Source organism: Ranitomeya variabilis, chromosome 6, assembly GCF_051348905.1.
Source record: "Ranitomeya variabilis isolate aRanVar5 chromosome 6, aRanVar5.hap1, whole genome shotgun sequence".
Classification (NCBI taxonomy): domain Eukaryota; kingdom Metazoa; phylum Chordata; class Amphibia; order Anura; family Dendrobatidae; genus Ranitomeya; species Ranitomeya variabilis.
Genome location: NC_135237.1, coordinates 79548891 through 79570978, shown reverse-complemented (window position 1 = coordinate 79570978; position 22088 = coordinate 79548891). Strand labels below are relative to the sequence as shown.

At 44.7% G+C, this 22088-nt stretch overlaps 1 protein-coding gene across 1 annotated transcript in view; it reads right to left on the bottom strand.

Moving 5' to 3' along the window:
* Nucleotides 1-22088, bottom strand: part of RAPGEF5 (Rap guanine nucleotide exchange factor 5) — a 366882-nt gene that overhangs the window by 166822 nt on the left and 177972 nt on the right. The window contains exon 8 of the mRNA XM_077268709.1: nt 11030-11103. Within this exon, the coding sequence (XP_077124824.1) occupies nt 11030-11103 (74 nt within the window). The remainder of the gene's footprint in view (nt 1-11029; nt 11104-22088) is intronic.

Sequence of the window (22088 nt, the reverse complement as noted above, 5' to 3'; positions counted from 1 at the left end):
AGTACAACTCGTCCTGCAAAAAATAAGCCCTCACATGGCCATATTGATGGAAAAATAAAAAAGTTATGGCTCTGGGAAAGAGGAGAGCGAAAAACGAAAACACGAAAAAAGCTCCGGGGGTGAAGGGGTTAAAGGGAACCTGTCACCACGAAAAAGCAGTCTAATCTACAGGCATCACATAATAAAGGAAGAAGAGCTGAGCAGATTAATAAATAATTTTGTGAGAAAATATTCAGTACAACCTGTGATTTCATCATTTAAACCTCTGCTCTTTCTGGCATTTTTGGTCCAATGGGTCCTATCAGTGACTGACAGCCATCTCTGTACACACAGTTATACATAGAGAGCTGTCAGTCAGTGATAGGACCGCCCACTGGACCCCAAATCTCAGAAATAGCAGAAGTTTAAATGATACTGAATCTTTAAATGATACTGAATCTTTAGGGTGAGTGTCCACGGTCAGTAAACGCTGCGTGTTGGACGCTGCGCAGAGCTGCAGCGTCAAACACGCAGCGTCCAGATGTTCCAGCATAGTGGAGAGGATTTTATGAAATCCCGTCTCCACTATGCGTGGAAACCCGCATCAGTCTTCCCTGCGACTCCGGACATGCTGCGCGTCTTTTCAGATCGCAGCATGTCCGTACACCTTGCGGGGACGCAGCGTCCCCGCAAGGCATATCACAGGGCGCTATGGGAGAGAGCGATGATCCCGGATGTGTACAGTTAACACATCCGGCATCATCGCGTCCCAGAAAGGGGGCGGGGCTTAGCGCCGAGCGGCTTTGCCGCTCCGGCGATACCGCCGGCCATCCTGACCGTGGACACGCAGCCTTACTGACAAAACTACTGTATAGAAATGACAGAAAAACTTTGTTTTTCTGTCATTTCTATGTTAGCTTACTGACTGAGCACTCCTCCCATCACCATGTGGTTTTTAATTACATCTAATCACACTTGGTTCCGGCCAACCCATATGTAGGCTTTGCTGAGAGAGGTGTCCATATTCACCCAAGCATACAGACATTAGCCTTCGGTAAGTGTTCACATTTGGGCAGGGAGGTCAGGTACCCATCAGTTTAATAAGACCACCTTGACGATGGTTGATGGGCTCACACTATTTGGTCAAATTCTGTGCTAAGCATCTCAAAAAAATTTTTCCTAATGTTCAAAAAGCCATTTTTTTTTTTAAATTCGTTTATTAATTCCAGAATAAACAAATAATGCACACATTAGCATTTATCATCATCAATTATACCACCGGATACAAAGAATTACAGAATATTATCATATCCAGAACTTACAGAGGTAATAAACTGTGCATGCTAAATCACTAGCATCTATGAAATAACTACTATACAACTTTAACCGTTAACAGTAAGTCGCCAAAAGGAAAAACAGAGCTGAATCCTACTCCACAAGCGATGTCCCAGAACCACAAGCCCATCCTCCCGTGCATGTATCTAATCAGCGCAGACTACAGAGTATGATAAGAGGAGTTCCATCTACCCCAGATTTTTTCGAATTTACCTGGGCATCCTCTATTTTGGTACAGTGTTCTTTCATATGGAACGACCGAGTTCACCAAATCGATCCAAACTCTGAGAGACGGGGAGGAACCACCCATCCACCTTAGCGCCAGTACCTTCCGTGCCAAGAAGAGCGTCTCTCGAAGAAAGATCCCAGTATAGTTATCCCAGGCCTCTGCATCCCACACCCCGAATAAGCAGGTCAATGGCTCAAGTGGAACAGGGATTGACAATAAAGATGTTAATAATGTCGTGACCTCTTTCCAATAGTGAGAAATTACCGGGCACCTCCAAATCATATGGATAAAATCTGCACCTTGTGCATGACATCGCAAGCAATCTGACGAATGGAGGCGACCCATTTTAAAGAGTCGCGTTGGGGTCAACTAGGTCTGATATACAATATACAGCTGGGTCATCCTGTTATTAACTGAAGGAGAAACTTTAGTTGGAGACTCTAGAATATCTTCCCATTCCTCTCCCATTGTATCAGGAAGAAGTCCCTCCCATTTCTTTTTAAGAGAGTTAATAGTAGACCCATCTCCCACGGATAACAGATATGTATATAAAGAGGAAATGAGTCCCTGAGGACCTTGTGAGTTGAGAATGCCTATCAGAGGTAGAGATGAGATCGCTCGACCCGCACCTATATTTCGCATATATGATTGGAAAGCTGACCTTAGCTGTAAATAACGGAAGAATTGAGATCTTGGGATATTGTAGGTATCCCGTAATTGTTCGAAGGATACAAAAACCCCTTGGTCATATACATTGCCCACCGAAAGAACACCGTATGAGATCCAGAACTCAGTAGATGGGCGATTCAGTAATTCTGGGAAATAACTATTATGCCATAGTGGCATCTCAGCTATTACATCTGCAAATGTGATAACTTTTTTGATTTGTCTCCATATCAATCTCGCCAGTTGAAGCAAAGGCAGCAAACGGGAAGCATTAACTTTCTCTGTTTCCAGAAATCCCAATGGGCAATCAATCCGGGCAGAGTGAAGTAAATGACTCTCTGAATTAGGTAAAGAGTTATTAGGCATCCATTTGCTCAATGCCTTGGCCTGTCCGGCAAGATAGTATAAGTAAAAGTCTGGCAAAGCCGCCCCACCCCCCCTTTTTGGTCTCTGCAGAGTAGATAGTTTAAGTTTGGGTCTAGTCTTTCCCCATATAAAGGATGTGGTTAGAGAATATAAATTTGCGAAGCAAGACTTGGGTATTGGCATGGCACTGTGTTGGAGACAATAATTAAGTTTGGGGAGTAATATCATTTTAATTAAATTGATGCGGCCTGCAACAGAGAGGGGGAGTTTTCTCCAGGTTATAAATTTAGATTTGACCAGGTCTAATAGTGGGTAAATGTTAAGTTGTAGGTCTAGCCGACTATATTGGGACATATGAATACCCAAATATTTGAAACTGGAGACTACAGGTAGCGACGAGAGATTTTCGAGACAGGGTATCGGAGCATGAGACAGAGGCATTAGGGCAGATTTGTCCCAATTTATATAGAGACCAGAGAATTTACAAAATTTGTCGATGGTCGTTATTACTTGCGGTAGCGTTTCTTCTATTTTATCCATAAATATGATCATGTCATCGGCATAAAGACCGATGGTATCCACACGATCCGCAATATTATTTCCCTTGATATCTATAGAGGATCTTATACGTATTGCTAAAGCTTCTATCGCGAGGGCAGAGAGAGCCAGGGATAGGGGACACCCTTGACGGGTTCCCCTGTGCAAAGTAAAAGAATCAGAGATAGAATTATTCACAATTACCCGTGCCCTAGGATTCCTATATAGCGTATCTATCCCTCTAATAAATTTGTCCCCAAAACCGTATTTCCGTAGGCATGCGGAAAGGAAAGGCCACTCAAGAGAGTCGAATGCTTTGGCTGTATCTAGTGACGCCAGTATCCAGTTATTATCCAGTTCTAAAGAGCTATATTGAATCACTGATTGGACCAGTCTAATATTGATGGAGGTACTTTTCCCGGGCATAAAGCCAGTTTGATCTGGGTGTATAAGGTCTAGTATGATCATATTTAGTCTGGTGGCCAAGATTTTAGTGAAGATCTTATAATCTACATTCACCAATGATATGGGGCGATATGACCCACACTCCAGGGGGTCCTTTCCCTCCTTCTTAAGTACAATAATATTTGCATCATAAAATGTTTCAGGCATAGACTCTCCCTCCCATATACCCCGGAGCACCTTCAATAAAAGTGGTGCCAGATGGCTCCGATATTTTTTATAGAACTCAGCGGGAAACCCGTCAGGTCCAGGGGCCTTCCCGGTAGCCATGTCCACTATAGCATGTTCCACTTCCTCCAGAGTAAACTCGGCCTCCATAAAGGCCTGCTAGGTTGGACTCAGTGAGGGGAACGCTATGTCTGATAAATAGTCCACACACTCAGGGACACCAAAACCACCATCAGATTTGTACAATGACTTATAGTAATTACAAAAACATCGAAGAATCTCTTCAGTTGAGGATACCAACGAACTATCAGGTGCCCGAATCTGTAGTATTGTATTAGAGGTGTTATGTTGGCGTACTAAAAAGGCTAGAAGTGTACTGGCCTAATTCCCCAATTCAAAATAGGATTGACGGGTAAAAAATAATTTGCGCTTCGACTTAGTATCTATATGTTGGGTGTATAATCTTTGGGAGGTAAGCCATTCCACCCTGTTACCATTGGTCTGATTAGCCACATAGGCGGCCTCCGAATCCCTCAGTCGCCGCTCCATCTCATCATCCTCCCTTGCCGTCACCCTTTTAAAGGGAACCTGTCACCACGTTTTTGGAAGATGGGATAAAAATAGCGTTAAATAGGGGCAGAGGTGGGCATTACATTAGTGTGTTTGTTATGCGTTTATTACCCACCTAAGTTGCCGAAATACCTTTGCAAAGTCTCCGTTTTCGCCTGTCAATCAGGCTGGTCTGGTCAAAAGGGCGTCTTGTCTTCCCCCAGATTTTGCGTAGTTTTCCGTTGGTGGCGTAGTGGTGTGCGCATGCCCAAAGTCCTGAATCCTCTGCCAGGGGATTTAAAAGAGCGCGCTGTTCGTTTTCATTGGTGATCGGTGGGCGCGGCCATCTTCCTTTGGCCGCGCGTGCGCAGAAGCGGCGCTCTGCTGGCCGCGGCTTCAGGAAAATGGCCGCGGGATGCCGCGCGTGCGCAGATGGATATCGCGGCGGCCATTTTCCTGAAGCCGCGGCCAGCAGAGCGCCGCTTCTGCGCACGCGCGGCCAAAGGAAGATGGCCGCGCCCACCGATCACCAATGAAAACGAACAGCGCGCTCTTTTAAATCCCCTGGCAGAGGATTCGGGACCTTGGGCATGCGCACACCACTACGCCACCAACGGAAAACTACGCAAAATCTGGGGGAAGACAACGCCCTTTTGACCAGACCAGCCTGATTGACAGGCGAAAACGGAGACTTTGCAAAGGTATTTCGGCAACTTAGGTGGGTAATAAACGCATAACAAACACACTAATGTAATGCCCACCTCTGCCCCTATTTAACGCTATTTTTATCCCATCTTCCAAAAACGTGGTGACAGGTTCCCTTTAATGTAGGAAATTGTGGAGGACAAACATCCCCTTAAGTATGCCTTTAGAGTGTCCCAAAACAGATTAAGATTCGAGGGGTCTGGGTGAGTAGAGAAAAAACAGCTCAACTGATCAACCGTTCTATCACTAGAGTCTATCAATTTCAACCAGAAGGGATTCAATTTCCAAGGTACATAGTTGTTTGGCTGACCGTATTTAAATTTGAGAATGACTGGACTGTGATCTGATATTCCCCTATTACCATGTTCGATACTATCTACCCATAATGCCAGGTCACTAGATCCAAATATGTAATCTATGCGAGATAGAGACTGTCTAGTTGATGAATGACAGGTATATTCTTTTATTTCAGGGTGGCGTGTCCTCCATAAATCTAACCATCCGCTACTGCTCATAAATAGCGCCAATTGAGAGGGGGACTGAGGAGGAGTCCCCCAAACGTCTCCCCGTCTAGTCTCAATCTGTCTTTAAAATTATCCATGACTAAGTTAAAATCTCCCATACAAATAACACTAGCATTAGGATAACTTAGGGAGAAACCCATTGCCATGCGGAGAATCGATATACTAGCCGGGGGTGGGTTATAAATACATAGTATCACATATTCTCGCGTATTAATAAAGGCATGTACAAAAACAAAGCGACCCTCGGGATCCCGTCGTGCTTCCCTAGCCTCCCACCTAACATTTCTATGTATCAACAGAGAAACCCCTCTGGAGTAACTAGTAGGAATGCGTGAAGGGACCACTGCACCCACGGCTTTTGTATACATTTAACTGTGTCTCTGGTCAGATGTGTCTCTACAAGGGCTACAATATGGGGATGATACCTTTTAATCTGAGAAAATACCTTGATTTTCTTACGGGGGGTCTTAATACCCCGTATATTCCACGTCATATATATAATCTCAGACCCCATATCTACGCTCAAAAAAAGGAATAACATACATCGCAACCCGGGCAGGGATCAGGAACATCACGCGGAGCACAAAATTATCATTGGCGACTAGCAAACATTTCAAACCGTCAAAACTGGTGTAAAAACCCAAACAAAACAAAATTTGAACAGTGGAGGAGTATAATCTTACACTCCTACAGTCAGATAGAAAAGGGGATACCCTCACTGGAACCAGCGTCCGGTATTGTTGATAAGCTCAGCACCAATACAGAGAGCTCCAATTTGTGTTGCCATTAGGTAAGGAGAGCAACTTAGGAGTCCGGTACACTAGACCCCCTGTATGACCGCAACCATTCGGTTGCCTCCGCCGGATCAGTAAAGAACAGGGAGGAGCCTTCATGGACAATGCGAAGTCGAGCCGGATAAAGCATGGAGTAGATGATGTTCTTATCCCTGAGCTGCTTTTTAACCTCCACAAATCGGACTCGCTGCTTTTGAAGTTCCATAGAAAAGTCCGGGAAGATTGAAATAGTAGCGTTATTGAATTTAATAGGGCTCTTCTGCCTCGCCAAGCGAAGAATCGCATCTCTGTCTCTGCAGTTGAGCAGACGCGCCAAGAAGGGCCGAGGTGGAGTTCCGGGGGGTAGAGGTCTCGTTGGGACCCGATGGGCCCTCTCCACGGAAAATGTTGAGGAGAATCCATCTCCCAGAGAGGTTCTAAGCCAATCCTCTAGAAATTGCTCAGGCTGCTGACCCTCCGAGCGTTCTGGCAGGCCAATAATGCGAATGTTATTACGGCGCAGTCTGGTTTCCAGGTCATCTGCCTTTTGCTTCCATGCATTCACAGAGCCGGCAGCCTTTGAGAGCTTAGCCTCCATTGGGGTAATGGTGTCCTCTATCTGAGACACTCTTGTTTCAACCTCAGAGATACGTCCTCTCATAGCCTGCATATCATGTCGCAAGTGGCCCACTTCAGTATGTACCGTACGTCTTCTATTTTCTCAGTGAGAGAGGACCTGGTGAGGGATATAGCTTGCATCAATTGCTCAGATGCTTGCTTAAGAGTGAGTTCGCCTTGTTCCCCTCCCTCATTACTGTCAGAAGGGCGATTTTTGCGTTGATTCTGCGAGGGGTTATTTCTGAGGGTACGTACATTGTCAGGGGTATCTTCTCTAGCATATTTCCTCAACTTTTCAGCAGCCCCCCCTCCTTTAGAATGTTGCATGGCGACTAATAGAAGGTCCCCACAAAAGGATCAAGCTTGTGGTTATGGCAGTCTATTCTCCAATAGCAGGGCAGAGTCAGACACCAGGATATACCTCAAGGAGGCAGTTAGGCACGGAATTACCAAGTATGTGTAGGAGCAGCAACTAAGAATTTATCCAGGCACCGAGTCCCAGAACAGCCCACAGCCCCCACAGGCAAAACAGCAGGGAGGGGGGATAATCCCTCCAGGGTTATGGCGCAGACAGGTGTTTATCTGATAAGGGGGTGCAGGGCCCAATCTTCCAGGGCACACACCGCACCACCCCTTTATTATTGCAGGCTCTTGGCTCACCTCCTGAGCTGCACCGCGGCTGTACTATATAGGGCCGCTCTCCTTGCTGCTGGAGTGCGCGCTGTAATAATGGCTGCAGCCTTTCTAGGGACCGCCCTCCGCCCGGACCCGGCACCTGTTCTTCTCCTCGGTGTTCCACAGCGTCCCCGCTGTGTGCAGATGTCCGCTCTGTTTCAGGGGAATACACCTGGCCTCGGCTGTGTCCTTCCCGCCGGAGCTGCGCTCAAAGATGGCCGCCGCAACTCAGAGACTCCGCCGCCTATTCAGGCCGCTGCTGCCACCGGCGTCCTGGGGCTCCAAAGTCGCCGTTCAGGGGGGTCACCGGACTCCCGAAGTCCAGAAGCACCTCTCCAGCCGGTGTGGACTGCGAATCAGGGGGATTAATGGCAGGATTAAGACCAGGATAACGGGAGCCTCCAGAAGGTGCGTCCTCTCTCTCAGCTTACATAGCCACGCCCCTCAAAAAGCCATTTTGCTATTCATATTTCATGTATTTCATATTTGACGTGTTTTGGCACGTTAGAGTGCAACCTTTTTTTGTATATTTTGTATAAAACTACTGTATAGACTTGAGCATCCTTCAGACGGAACCTGAAAACCCATCTCTTCATGAAAGCTTACAGCCTGCAATAACCATTCTGCCACCTCATCACCACCCGAGCTGCCGCCTCACCACCCCCGAAGCTGCTGCACCCCCGACCTTCTGTCTCTTCCCCATTATCCCATAGAATGTAAGTCCGCAAGGACAGAGTCCTCTTCCCTCTGTACCATTCTGCATTGTAAATTTGTTTACTGTAAACGACATCTATAAACTTTGTATGTAACCCCTTTTCATGTACAGCACCATGGAATTAATGGTGTTACATAAATAATAAGCCAACCCGAGTATTAGCCGAGGCACCTTATTTTTCCTAAAAAAAACTAGGAAAAGGTATTTACTCGAGTATAAGCCGGGTATGCATTGCTCCCTAATCCCTACTCTGATATGCATGGCTCCTTATCCCCATCCTTGTCTGCATGGCTCCTTATTCCCATCCTTGTCTGCATGGCTCCTTATCCCCATCCTTGTCTGCATGGCTCCTTATCCCCATCCTTGACTGCATGGCGGCTCCTTATCCCTATCCTTGTCTGCATGGCTCCTTATCCCCATCCTTGACTGCATGGCGGCTCCTTATCCCCATCCTTGTCTGCATGGCGGCTCCTTATCCCCATCCTTGTCTGCATGGCTCCTTATTCCAATCCTTGCATGTATGGCTCCTTATTCCCATCCTTGGCTGCATGGCTCCTTATTCCCATGCTAGTCTGCATAGCTCCTTATTCCCATCCTTGTAAGCACGGCTCCTCATCCCCATCCTTGTCTGCATGGCTCCTTATCCCTATCCTTGTATGCATGGCTCCTTATCCCCATCCTTGTATGCATGGCTCCTTATCCCCATCCTTGTATGCATGGCTCCTTATCCCCATCCTTGTATGTATGGCCGCCATGAGAAAAGCATTAAAAAAAAAAAACATCCTAGTTACCTTCCCTGCGTGCCCTCACAACATCTCATTCCAGTGCCAGCAGCTCCTGCAGCCAAGCAATCACGTGTCCCCACTAAGTAAGGTAATGAATATTCACCTCTCTCCATGCCTATAGGAGTGGAGAGAAGTGAATATTCATTACCTTAAAGGGCACCTGTCACCCCGTTTTTTCCGTATGAGATAAAAATACTGTTAAATAGGGCCTGAGCTGTGCATTACAAAAGTGTATTTTGTGGACCCCGATTCCCCACCTATGCTGCCAAAATACGTTACCAAAGTAGCCGTTTTCGCCTGTCAATCAGGCTGGTCTGGTCAAAAGGGCGTGGTGTCTTCCCCCAGATCTTGCTTAGTTTTTTGTTGGTGGCGTAGTGGTGTGCGCACGTCCAAGGTCCCGAATCCACTGCACAGGGGAGTGAAAAGAGCGCGATGTGCACTATTTCATTGGTGATCGGTGGGGGCGGCCATCTTCCTTTGGCCGCGCGTGCGCAGAAGCGGCGCTCTGCTGGCCGCGGCTTCAGGAAAATGGCCGCGGGATGCCGTGCGTGCACAGATGGAGATCGCGGCGGCCATTTTCCTGAAGCAGAATTCGCATCTCGGCTTCAGGAAAATGGCCGCCGCGATCTCCATCTGCGCACGCGCAGCATCCCGCGGCCATTTTCCTGAAGCCGCGGCCAGCAGAGCGCCGCTTCTGCGCACGCGCGGCCAAAGGAAGATGGCCGCCCCCACCGATCACCAATGAAATAGCACACATCGCGCTCTTTTCACTCCCCTGTGCAGTGGATTCGGGACCTTGGACATGCGCACACCACTACGCCACCAACGGAAAACTAAGCAAGATCTGGGGGAAGACACCACGCCCTTTTGACCAGACCAGCCTGATTGACAGGCGAAAACGGCTACTTTGGTAACGTATTTTGGCAGCATAGGTGGGGAATCGGGGTCCACAAAATACACTGCTGTAATGCACAGCTCAGGCCCTATTTAACAGTATTTTTTCTCATACGGAAAAAACGGGGTGACAGGTGCCCTTTAATAAGCGGGCACCCGTGATAGCCCAGCAGTTGCTTTGAAGCCGGCGATTGCTGCTGACACTGTGCGCATGCTATAAGAGAAATGAATGTTCACTGCAAGTCACCCACTGCTCCCCTCCCCTGCCGTCTTCTGAGACAACGACTCATGTATAAGTCGATGGGGGCATTTTCAGCACAAAAAAAGTGCTTAAAAACTTGGCTTATACACGAGTATATACGGTATAATAATAATAATAATCTTTATTTTTATATAGTGCTAACATATTCCGCAGCGCTTCACAGTTTTGCACATACTGTCCCCAATGGGGCTCATCTAAATTCCCTATCAGTATGTCTTTGGAATGTGGGAGGAAACCGGATTACTTGGAGGAAACCCATGCAAACTGGGGGAGAACATACAAACTCCTTGCAGATGTCCTTGGTGGGATTAGAACCCAGGACTCCAGCGCTGCAAGGCTGCAGTGCTAACCACTGAGCCACCGTGCTGCCCCACGGTATATATCAATCTGCTCAGCTCCCTCTGCTCTATTACATGATGCCTGTACACTGGACTGCATTTAGTGGTGAGTGACAGGTTCCCTTTAATAAATTAACAATTTTAATAGTAATGATTATTGGGGGGGGATTAGAAATGAAGCCGTACACAATGAAGAATTTTTTTTTCTTGAAGTACCGAGGTATACAAAGGTACAAAATGACCTATGCATAGATTATAATAGGGTTCATAATCAGGATTTGTACAACACAGATCCCAAAGACACGGACATCCAAAGGACATCCCAAAGGACATGGGTCCCAAGTCAGTTTAGGGCCAATGCATATTATTTTGTCTAATTAATATATGGAGAGTAACACGCGTACTAGAAAAGATCTTAATGTCAGATATATTTGGTATTAAAAGATTACCTCTGTGTCTGAAGTATGTTCAGAATTTGTAGGACTTGATTCTTCTGGGCAGTTAAACTCCTCCTCATCGCTAACTGTTAAAGAAAGGCAAAGTGGTTATTATGACAATCAGTACTGGATTATAGCATACTTGTCCTTACAGGTGACTTTTCAGAATAAGCCGTCTATTCATCATTTTCGGCTGTATACGCCTAGTTGAGTCGGGCAGCAAGATATAGTCAACTACGTCTTGCTGCCTGCCTCCAACAGGCGTATACGGCCAAAAATAATGCACAACAGAGCACACAGACTGTATCATTATAGTTGACTGCCCAGTTGGTTCATGTGCCCGAATCACACTTTGCAGGGGTTCAGACATAATCAATGATACAGCCACTGAACATAGTGGCAAAAGCGATATGAACCCAGCCTAAGGCCGGGGTCACACTATCAGTATTTGGTCAGTATTTTACATCAGAATTTGTAGCCAAAACCAGGAGTGGGTGATAAATCCAGAAGTGGTGATTTGTTTCTATTATAATTTTCCTCTGATTGTTCCACGCCTGGTTTTGGCTACAAATACTGATGTAAAATACTGACCAAATACTGATAGTGTGACCCCGGCCTTATACAGCAATACTGAACTGTGTGGCTGTGAATCCAGCAATGAAGTGAAATACATTTGCTGAATCCTACAGCATGATCTGCCAGTCAATGTCTGGAGTCTCGCTGTGCTGAATGCCCTGCACGTCTCCTCTCAATAGAGTTTAATATGCTCTGTAACCTGACAAATCACTGTGATGACAGTCCATTTTGTCTTTAGCAAGGAGGATTTGAGCTGTTTATTTTCAGAGTGATAGGGAATCATGAGAAATTGAGGAGGGGAATAATGGCTCATAAGTGGTGAAGCAGATTTCTATAACAAAAGATATAAAAAATAATTTTTTGCAAGGTTTGTGATAAAATGTGATTTAGATTTATATTTTATCTATTTTTATTCAGGGATGTATAACATGTAACATGTATATTCTATTATAAAGTTATGTACCTGTAAGATATACATAACCGTACAACACAGAAACATTGCAGTAAAATTAGTGACCCAGGATTTCAGTTTTAACAGTTTCCCTCTGACCCTTTCGTAATCAGAGCAAAAGATGGAGGTCCAAACATATATGTATGGACTCTGGTATCTATCGCTTCTGCTTCAATGCTTATACATTTAGAAAATTGTATTAGGCGGAATTGAGACTTCTGTGAAACATGTCGCTGGTCTCCTAGGCATACATAAGTATAGTAAAAGAAGAAATAAGTTTATTATTTGCTGCACTGGCAACGCTGTGCTAGAAAATCATACTGAAAACTAAAGCAGCAATTTTCCAAACCCTGTGTTTACTTGGGAATTTTCCCTGTAATGAAACAAACCTAAAACCTGTGGTCTTTGGAGAAAAGCCAAATCCATGGTGCTTACATTTATGCCAACACAAACTGTTTTTATGTCTTTCAGCCTGTGAGAAATCTACTATCGTCATGTATTTTACGTCAGTTGTAGAAAGTTGTTCATGATGTATAGACGTTGTGCAAATGCAGCCCCGCATGGACATAAATTACTTCCAGTATTTACATCTCATACAGTTTCTTTTAATAAGATGTCTGTAGATTTCACAAGCAGCAAGGAGGCTTAAGGTACAGTTAAGTCCATATATATTTGGACAGAGACAACATTTTTCTAATTTTGGTTACCACAATTACCACAATGAATTTTAAACAAAACAATTCAGATGCAGTTGAAGTTCAGACTTTCAGCTTTCATTTGAGGGTATCCACATTAAAATTGGATGAAGGGTTTAGGAGTTTCAGCTCCTTAACATGTGCCACCCTGTTTTTAAAGGGACCAAAAGTAATTGGACAATTGACTCCAAGGCTATTTCATGGACAGGTGTGGGCAATCCCTTCGTTATGTCATTCTCAATTAAGCAGATAAAAGGCCTGGAGTTGATTTGAGGTGTGGTGCTTGCATTTGGAAGGTTTTGCTGTTAAGTAAACATGTGGTCAAAGGAGCTCTCCATGCAGGTGAAAAAAGCCATCATTAAGCTGCGGAAACAGAAAAAACCCATCCGAGAAATTGCTACAATATTAGGAGTGGCAAAATCTACAGTTTGGTACATCCTGAGAAAGAAAGAAAGCACTGGTGAACTCATCAATGCAAAAAGACCTGGGCGCCCACGGAAGACAACAGTGGTGGATGATGGCAGAATAATCTCCATGGTGAAGAGAAACCCCTTCACAACAGCCATCCAAGTGACCAACACTCTCCAGGAGGTCGGCGTATCAATATCCAAATCTACCATAAAGAGAAGACTGCATGAAAGTAAATACAGAGGGTTCACTGCACGGTGCAAGCCACTCATAAGCATCAAGAATAAAAAGGCTAGACTGGACTTTGCTAAAAAACATCTAAAAAAGCCAGCACAGTTCTGGAAGAACATTCTTTGGACAGATCAACCTCTATCAGAATGATGGAAAGAGAAAAGTATGGCGAAGGCGTGGTACAGCTCATGATTCAAAGCATACCACATCATCTGTAAAACACTGCAGAGGCAGTGTGATGGCTTGGGCATGCATGGCTGCCAGTGGCACTGGGTCATTAGTGTTTATTGATGATGTGACACAGGACAGAAGCAGCCGGATGAATTCTGAGGTATTCAGAGACATACTATGTGCTCAGATCCAGCCAAATGCAGCCAAACTGATTGGTCGTTGTTTCATACTACAGATGGACAATGACCCAAAACATAAAGCCAAAGCAACCCAGGAGTTTATTAAAGCAAAGAAGTGGAATATTCTTGAATGGCCAAGTCAGTCACCTGATCTCAACCCAATTGAGCATGCATTTCACTTGTTAAAGACTAAACTTCAGACAGAAAGGCCCACAAACAAACAGCAACTGAAAACCACCGCAGTGAAGGCCTGGCAGAGCATCAAAAAGGAGGAAACACAGAACCTGGTGATGTCCATGAGTTCAAGACTTCAGGCAGTCATTGCCAACAAAGGGTTTTCAACCAAGTACTAGAAATGAACATTTTATTTAAAATTATTTAATCTGTCCAATTACTTTTGGTCTCTTTAAAAACAGGGTGGCACATGTTAGGGAGCTGAAACTCCTAAACCCTTCATTCAATTTTAATGTGGATACCCTCAAATGAAAGCTGAAAGGCTGAACTTCAACTGCATCTGAATTGTTTTGTTTAAAATTCATTGTGGTAATGTCTATAACCAAAATTAGAAAAATGTTGTCTCTGTCCAAATATATATGGACTTAACTGTACCTTCACACTCAGCAACTTTACAACGAGAACGACAACGATCTGTGACGTTGCAGCGTCCTGGTTAGCGATCTCGTTGTGTTTGACACGCAGCAGCGATCTGGATCCCACTGTTATATCGCTGGTCGGAGCTAGAAGTCCAGAACTTTATTTTGTCACCTCTCACATAACAAAAATATTCAACCTTTCCCTCACTTCCAGTATTTTTCCCTCCTCATTTAAGCATGCCATCATACATCCATTACTTAAAAAACCCTCCCTCGACCAAAACTGTGCCGCTAATTATAGACCTGTCTCTAATCTTCCCTTCATCTCTAAACTCCTGGAACGCCTGGTCCACTCCCGTCTTACCCGCTATCTCTCAGATAACTCTCTTCTCGACCCTCTTCAATCTGGCTTCCGCTCTTTACACTCTACTGAAACTGCCCTCACTAAAGTCTCTAATGACCTACTAACAGCTAAATCTAATGGTCACTACTCCATGCTAATTCTATTGGATCTTTCCGCAGCATTCGACACTGTGGATCATCAGCTCCTCCTCACTATGCTCCGCTCCATCGGCATCAAGAACACCGTTCTCTCTTGGTTCTCCTCCTATCTCTCTGACCGATCCTTCACTGTATGTTTTGCTGGTTCCTCCTCCTCTCACCTTCCCCTTACTGTTGGGGTTCCTCAAGGATCAGTCCCAGGCCCCCTCCTCTTCTCTTTGTATACTGCCCCTATTGGACAAACAATCAGTAGATTTGGTTTCCAGTACCATCTCTATGCTGACGACACCCAATTATACACCTCTTCTCCTGCTTTCACTCCGACCTTCTTAGAAAACACCAGTGATTGTCTTACCGCTGTCTCTAACATCATGTCCTCCCTCTATCTGAAACTGAACCTGTCAAAAACTGAACTCCTCGTGTTCTCTCCCTCTACTAACCTACCTTTGCCTGACATTGCCATCTCCGTGTGTGGTTCCACCATTACTCCAAAGCAACATGCCCGCTGCCTTGGGGTTATCCTTGATTCCGAGCTTTCATTCACCCCCCACATCCGATCACTGGCTCGCTCTTCTTATTTGCATCTCAAAAACATTTCTAGAATTCGCCCTTTTCTTACTTTCGACTCTGCAAAAACTCTTACTGTTTCTCTTATTCATTCCCGTCTGGACTATTGTAACTCTCTACTAATCGGCCTCCCTCTTACCAAACTCTCCCCGCTCCAATCTGTCCTGAATGCTGCTGCCAGGATCATATTCCTCACCAACCGTTACACCGATGCCTCTACCTTGTGCCAGTCATTACACTGGCTACCCATCCACTCCAGAATCCAGTACAAAACTACTACCCTCATCCACAAAGCACTCCATGGCTCAGCACCACCCTACATCTCCTCTCTGGTCTCAGTCTACCACCCTACCCGTGCCCTCCGCTCCGCTAATGACCTCAGGTTAGCATCCTCAATAATCAGAACCTCCCACTCCCGTCTCCAAGACTTTACACGTGCTGCGCCGATTCTTTGGAATGCACTACCTAGGTTAATACGATTAATCCCCAATCCCCACAGTTTTTAGTGTGCCCTAAAAACGCATTTGTTCAGACTGGCCTACCGCCTCAACGCATTAACCTAACTATCCCTGTGTGGCCTATTAAAAATAGAAAAAAAAACAAAACACATAATCAGGTTCCTTGCATCGTGTTCTCATACACTTTATGCAGTTAATAGCACTCTGTGTCTTTACTGCTACATACTTAGGCAGTTAACTGGTTCATGCAGCTTTACATGAACACCCGAGCCTTACACTATGGCTGGTCCAAATAACTAAAGCAATTGTTACCATCCACCTCTCGTGTCTCCCTTTTCCTCATAGTTTGTAAGCTTGCGAGCAGGTCCCTCATTCCTCCTGGTATCTATTTTGAACTGTGATTTCTGTTATGCTGTAATGTCTATTGTCTGTACAAGTCCCCTCTATAAGTTGTAAAGCGCTGCGGAATATGTTGGCGCTATATAAATAAAAATTATTATTATTATTATTATTTTGCCGTCAGATCAGCGTGTATCTTCGTGTTTGACAGCAAAAGCAACGACGCCAGCAATGTTTTACATGGAGCTAACGACCTGTGAGAACGATAAGTGAGTCACCGTTACGTCACAGGATCGCTCCTGCATCGTTCTGGAGCTGCTGTGTTTCACATCTCTACAGCGACCTAAACAGCGACGCTGCAGCGATTGGCTCGTTGTCTATATCGCTGCAGCGTTGCTGAGTGTGACGGTACCTTTAGGGAAAAAACGTCAGTCTCACCAACCATTGGGTGTCTACATTCTACCAAGAACTTTTAAATATATTGATTGCCTCCATTATTCAATAAAACAACAAAGAATCTTTATAATGTTCCGCATTAGCCATCTGTCAACATATAATTTCTCGTCTTTTGCACATTATACTTCTCTTTTGTAACCAAGAGCAGACCATGAGGAGACTTAGATTACAGTATCTTAATATTTCTATTCAGTATTTAAATATACAGTTGGGCTGATTTACTAAAACTTTCTAACTTTTAGACACTGCAAACTTACGGTAGAGTAAATAATCCTAAAATCGGCCACATTTATTAAAATGGCTCAATGCTGTTTGATGGCACATATTTAGACTGTCTAGCCCATTTACACCACCTAATGGTTGAATTACTTTGATCCAAATGTTTTGGCACAACCCTTGCTGATCGTTGAAACCTTGTTTAAAACATATGTATGGAACATATATGTATTGTTTTTATATGATAATGGTTACATTTATTTATTAAAATTGTACTTATTTTTAATCTGCAGTCTTCATCTATCTATTCATTAATTTTCAGACTCATTGATATGCAATTTGCAGTCTGATCAAAGTTTCAATTTTTTCTCTTGTGAGTGTCCCTCCCAGTAACACAGGCTGCAAACAAATTCACTAGCTCATAAAAGCACAGCTTCTATTCTGCACCTATTTTCTCTTCATATACTTTCCTCCTTTTCTACATCCCTTTTCTTTGCCTCACAGGTATATTTTCTTTCCTCTCCACGTTGTGAAAATTTGTGCATGACCCTCAATTCCCTGAAGCTCTCTCTATCACCGAAAAAAAGGTAGATGTAGAGAAGAGAGTCGTCAGAACCAGGAGGAAGAAATCTGATGGATTTGCAAGAAAAACTAAAGAAAACTATTTAGAAAGTTGCTTTACTCTGCATTTAGGATGCAAACGAACAATAAAAATAAAATATTTAGTTGCACATACAATTTCAAGATGATCTGTCACATGTTCAAAAAATTGAGTTAAATATCTTAAAAAATCCATGCGCTCTACTGGTTCTTCTATTTTCCATTTTTAGCTCTGATGCTCCATTGCAGAAATATTTCACAATTGCTGCTATTAGACGGAAGTATGGGAATTCTCTCCTTGCAGTCCAACTGGACATTTCTTTAGTGTTCTCTGGGTGCTTGTGCTTTCAAAACTCCATCCCAGATGTTGCGAATCACAAATCAATAGTGTCTGAGATTGCTAGACCACGAGATTAGCTGCCAAGCGGTTTGTTTATTTATATATATATATATATATATATATATATATATATATATATATATATATATATATATATATATATATATATATATATAAATATTAGGTAGAGAGAGAGATTGACACTTTGCCTACGTTCCCACTTGAAGAAACAAATTTAAATGTTATGTAATGTAATGTGAAATGTAATGTGAATTGTGATGTGCGTTAAAGGTGTTAGCAATATTGATAGTGTGTGTAGCTTGACAGTAGGAATAGTGAGAGTTAATGTTAGGGACTAGCTCAGAGTTGAAGGGGATAAGTTGAAGGGAAAGTGACAATTTCTTTCTATGCACTCCAGGTCCTAAGGTCCATTGTGAGCAGCGCCGCGTTCTAGGGGTGTCCCTAAAGTGAAAGGAGACCAAAGGAAAGAGATAGCGATATCCTGAGAAGAAGTGACTAAGAGAACGAATGATAGATCGGAGATGGGTCCTGGGAGAGGACACATAGCAGAAAGGTTCAAAGTTTATAACTTTTGACGGTACCAGGCCTAGACAGGACTGGGTGCGTGAGATGAGTAGAAAGTGTCAGGTCGGCATTCCAGAACTTCAGAGAACTTGAAGCTAAGTCCGGCCATACTGGCACCCTAAGGGGAAACAAGACGCGAAGGCGCAGGGCGAGTACAGGACTCTTGCTAAGCAGGACTGTAAAGCTGAGCTGGGTTGTGGTGAAATAGTGAGAAACTGTGGAGACAGAGGACCAAGCAGAGAAAGTAAAGAGGAAAAGTAAAGAAATGAAAACAATAGAAGAGGAATAAATCTGTGAGTAGAAAATGCTTTGAATTGTAAAGAAAACGTTCATTAGATTGTGTACCAGCTATCTCTTGTATATAATCCTTACCAAGTAACAGTTCAGTAAAAAGTTTATTTTCAAATACTGGCCTCCCTCATTGAGCTGTCCAACACCTGGTCCTGGCAAACCAGCAACATCGGTTACATGTGGCCTGCACGGGCGTAGCACCCTCAGAGAACAAGTCCACACACCCAGACAGGACCCCCACTTTCATGTACTATATCGGGGTGCAAGAGATGAGTACCTCGCCCCTGGCTACTGCTCTATATACATATATATATATATACAGGTCCTTCTCAAAAAATTAGCATATAGTGTAAAATTTCATTATTTACCATAATGTAATGATTACAATTAAACTTTCATATATTATAGATTCATTATCCACCAACTGAAATTTGTCAGGTCTTTTATTGTTTTAATACTGATGATTTTGGCATACAACTCCTGATAACTAGTGTTGAGCATTCCGATGCTGCAAGTATCGGGTATCGGCCGATACTTGCTGTATCGGAATTCCGATACCGGGATTCCGATACTCTTGTGGTATCGGGTATCGGGTATCGCAACAACATTAATGTTAAAATGTGTAAAAGAGAGAATTAAAATAAAAAATATCGCTATACTCACCTCTCCGACGCAGCCGGGACTTCAGCGAGGGAACCGGCAGCGTTGTTTGTTTAAAATTCGCGCTATTACTTGGTTACGTGAATTCCCGGCTTGTGATTGGTCAGGTCGGCCACGTTGCCGGGACGCGGACCAATCACAGCAAGCCGTGACGAAATTACGTCACGGCTTGCTGTGATTGGTCAGGGCGGCCATATTGCCGGGACGCGGACCAATCACAAGCCGTGACGTCACGGGAGGCTGGACACGCGCCCATTTTAAAATGAGCGCGTCCAGCCTCCCGGCTTGTGATTGGTTGACCGCGGCGCAACCAATCACAAGCCGTGACGTCACGGGAGGCTGGACACGCGCCCATTTTAAAATGAGCGCGTCCAGCCTCCCGGCTTGTGATTGGTTGACCGCGGCGCAACCAATCACAAGCCGTGACGTCACGGGAGGCTGGACACGCGCCCATTTTAAAATGAGCGCGTCCAGCCTCCCGGCTTGTGATTGGTTGACCGCGGCGCAACCAATCACAAGCCGTGACGTCACGGGAGGCTGGACACGCGCCCATTTTAAAATGAGCGCGTCCAGCCTCCCGGCTTGTGATTGGTTGACCGCGGCGCAACCAATCACAAGCCGTGACGTCACGGGAGGCTGGACACGCGCCCATTTTAAAATGAGCGCGTGTCCAGCCTCCCGTGACGTCACGGCTTGTGATTGGTCAGGGCGGCCATATTGCCGGGACGCGGACCAATCACAGCAAGCCGTGACGTAATTTCGTCACGGCTTGCTGTGATTGGTCCGCGTCCCGGCAACATGGCCGACCTGACCAATCACAAGCCGGGAATTCACGTAACCAAGTAATAGCGCGAATTTTAAACAAACAACGCTGCCGGTTCCCTCGCTGAAGTCCCGGCTGCGTCGGACAGGTGAGTATAGCGATATTTTTTATTTTAATTCTTTCTTTTACACATTTATATGGTTCCCAGGGCCTGAAGGAGAGTTTCCTCTCCTTCAGACCCTGGGAACCATCAGGAATACCGTCCGATACATGAGTCCCATTGACTTGTATTGGTATCGGGTATCGGTATCGGATTGGATCCGATATTTTGCCGGTATCGGCCGATACTTTCCGATACCGATACTTTCAAGTATCGGACGGTATCGCTCAACACTACTGATAACCCAAAAAACCTGTCTCAATAAATTAGCATATTTCACCCGTCCAATCAAATAAAAGTGTTTTTTAATAACAAACAAAAAAACCATCAAATAATAATGTTCAGTTATGCACTCAATACTTGGTCGGGAATCCTTTGGCAGAAATGACTGCTTCAATGCGGCGTGGCATGGAGGCAATCAGCCTGTGACACTGCTGAGATGTTATGGAGGCCCAGGATGCTTCAATAGCGGCCTTAAGCTCATCCAGAGTGTTGGGTCTTGCGTCTCTCAACTTTCTCTTCACAATATCCCACAGATTCTCTATGGGGTTCAGGTCAGGAGAGTTGGCAGGCCAATTGAGCACAGTAATACCATGGTCAGTAAACCATTTACCAGTGGTTTTGGCACTGTGAGCAGGTGCCAGGTCGTGCTGAAAAATGAAATCTTCATCTCCATAAAGCATTTCAGCCGATGGAAGCATGAAGTGCTCCAAAATCTCCTGATAGCTAGCTGCATTGACCCTGCCCTTGATGAAACACAGTGGACCAACACCAGCAGCTGACATGGCACCCCACACCATCACTGACTGTGGGTACTTGACACTGGACTTCAGGCATTTTGGCATTTCCTTCTCCCCAGTCTTCCTCCAGACTCTGGCACCTTGATTTCCGAATGACATGCAAAATTTGCTTTCATCAGAAAAAAGTACTTGGGACCACTTAGCAACAGTCCAGTGCTGCTTCTCTGTAGCCCAGGTCAGGCGCTTCTGCCGCTGTTTATGGTTCAAAAGTGGCTTTACCTGGGGAATGCGGCACCTGTAGCCCATTTCCTGACACACCAGACTCAGTCCACTGCTTCCTCAGGTTCCCCAAGGTCTGGAATCGGTCCTTCTCCACAATCTTCCTCAGGGTCCAGTCACCTCTTCTCGTTGTACAGTGTTTTCTGCCACATTGTTTCCTTCCAACAGACTTACCATTGAGGTGCCTTGATACAGCACTCTGGGAACAGCCTATTTGTTGAGAAATTTCTTTCTGGGTCTTACCCTCTTGCTTGAGGGTGTCAATGATGGCCTTCTTGACATCTGTCAGGTCGCTAGTCTTACCCATGATGGGGGTTTTGAGTAATGAACCAGGCAGGGAGTTTTTAAAAGCCTCAGGTATCTTTAGCATGTGTTTAGAGTTAATTAGTTGATTCAGAAGATTAGGGTAATAGGTCGTTTAGAGAACCTTTTCTTGATATGCTAATTTATTGAGACAGGTTTTTTGGGTTATCAGGAGTTGTATGCCAAAATCATCAGTATTAAAACAATAAAAGACCTGACAAATTTCAGTTGGTGGATAATTAATCTATAATATATGAAAGTTTAATTGTAATCATTACATTATGGTAAATAATGAAATTTTACACTATATGCTAATTTTTTTAGAAGGACCTGTATATATACATACATATCTACTATATAATTGGCTAAGGGTCACTTCTGTCTTTCTGTCGGTCTTTCTGTCTGTCACAGAAATCCCAAGTCGCTGATTGGTCGCGGCCAGCTGGCCGCGACCAATCAGCGACGGGCACAGTCCGGCAGTGAAATGGCCGCTCCCCACACCCCTGCAC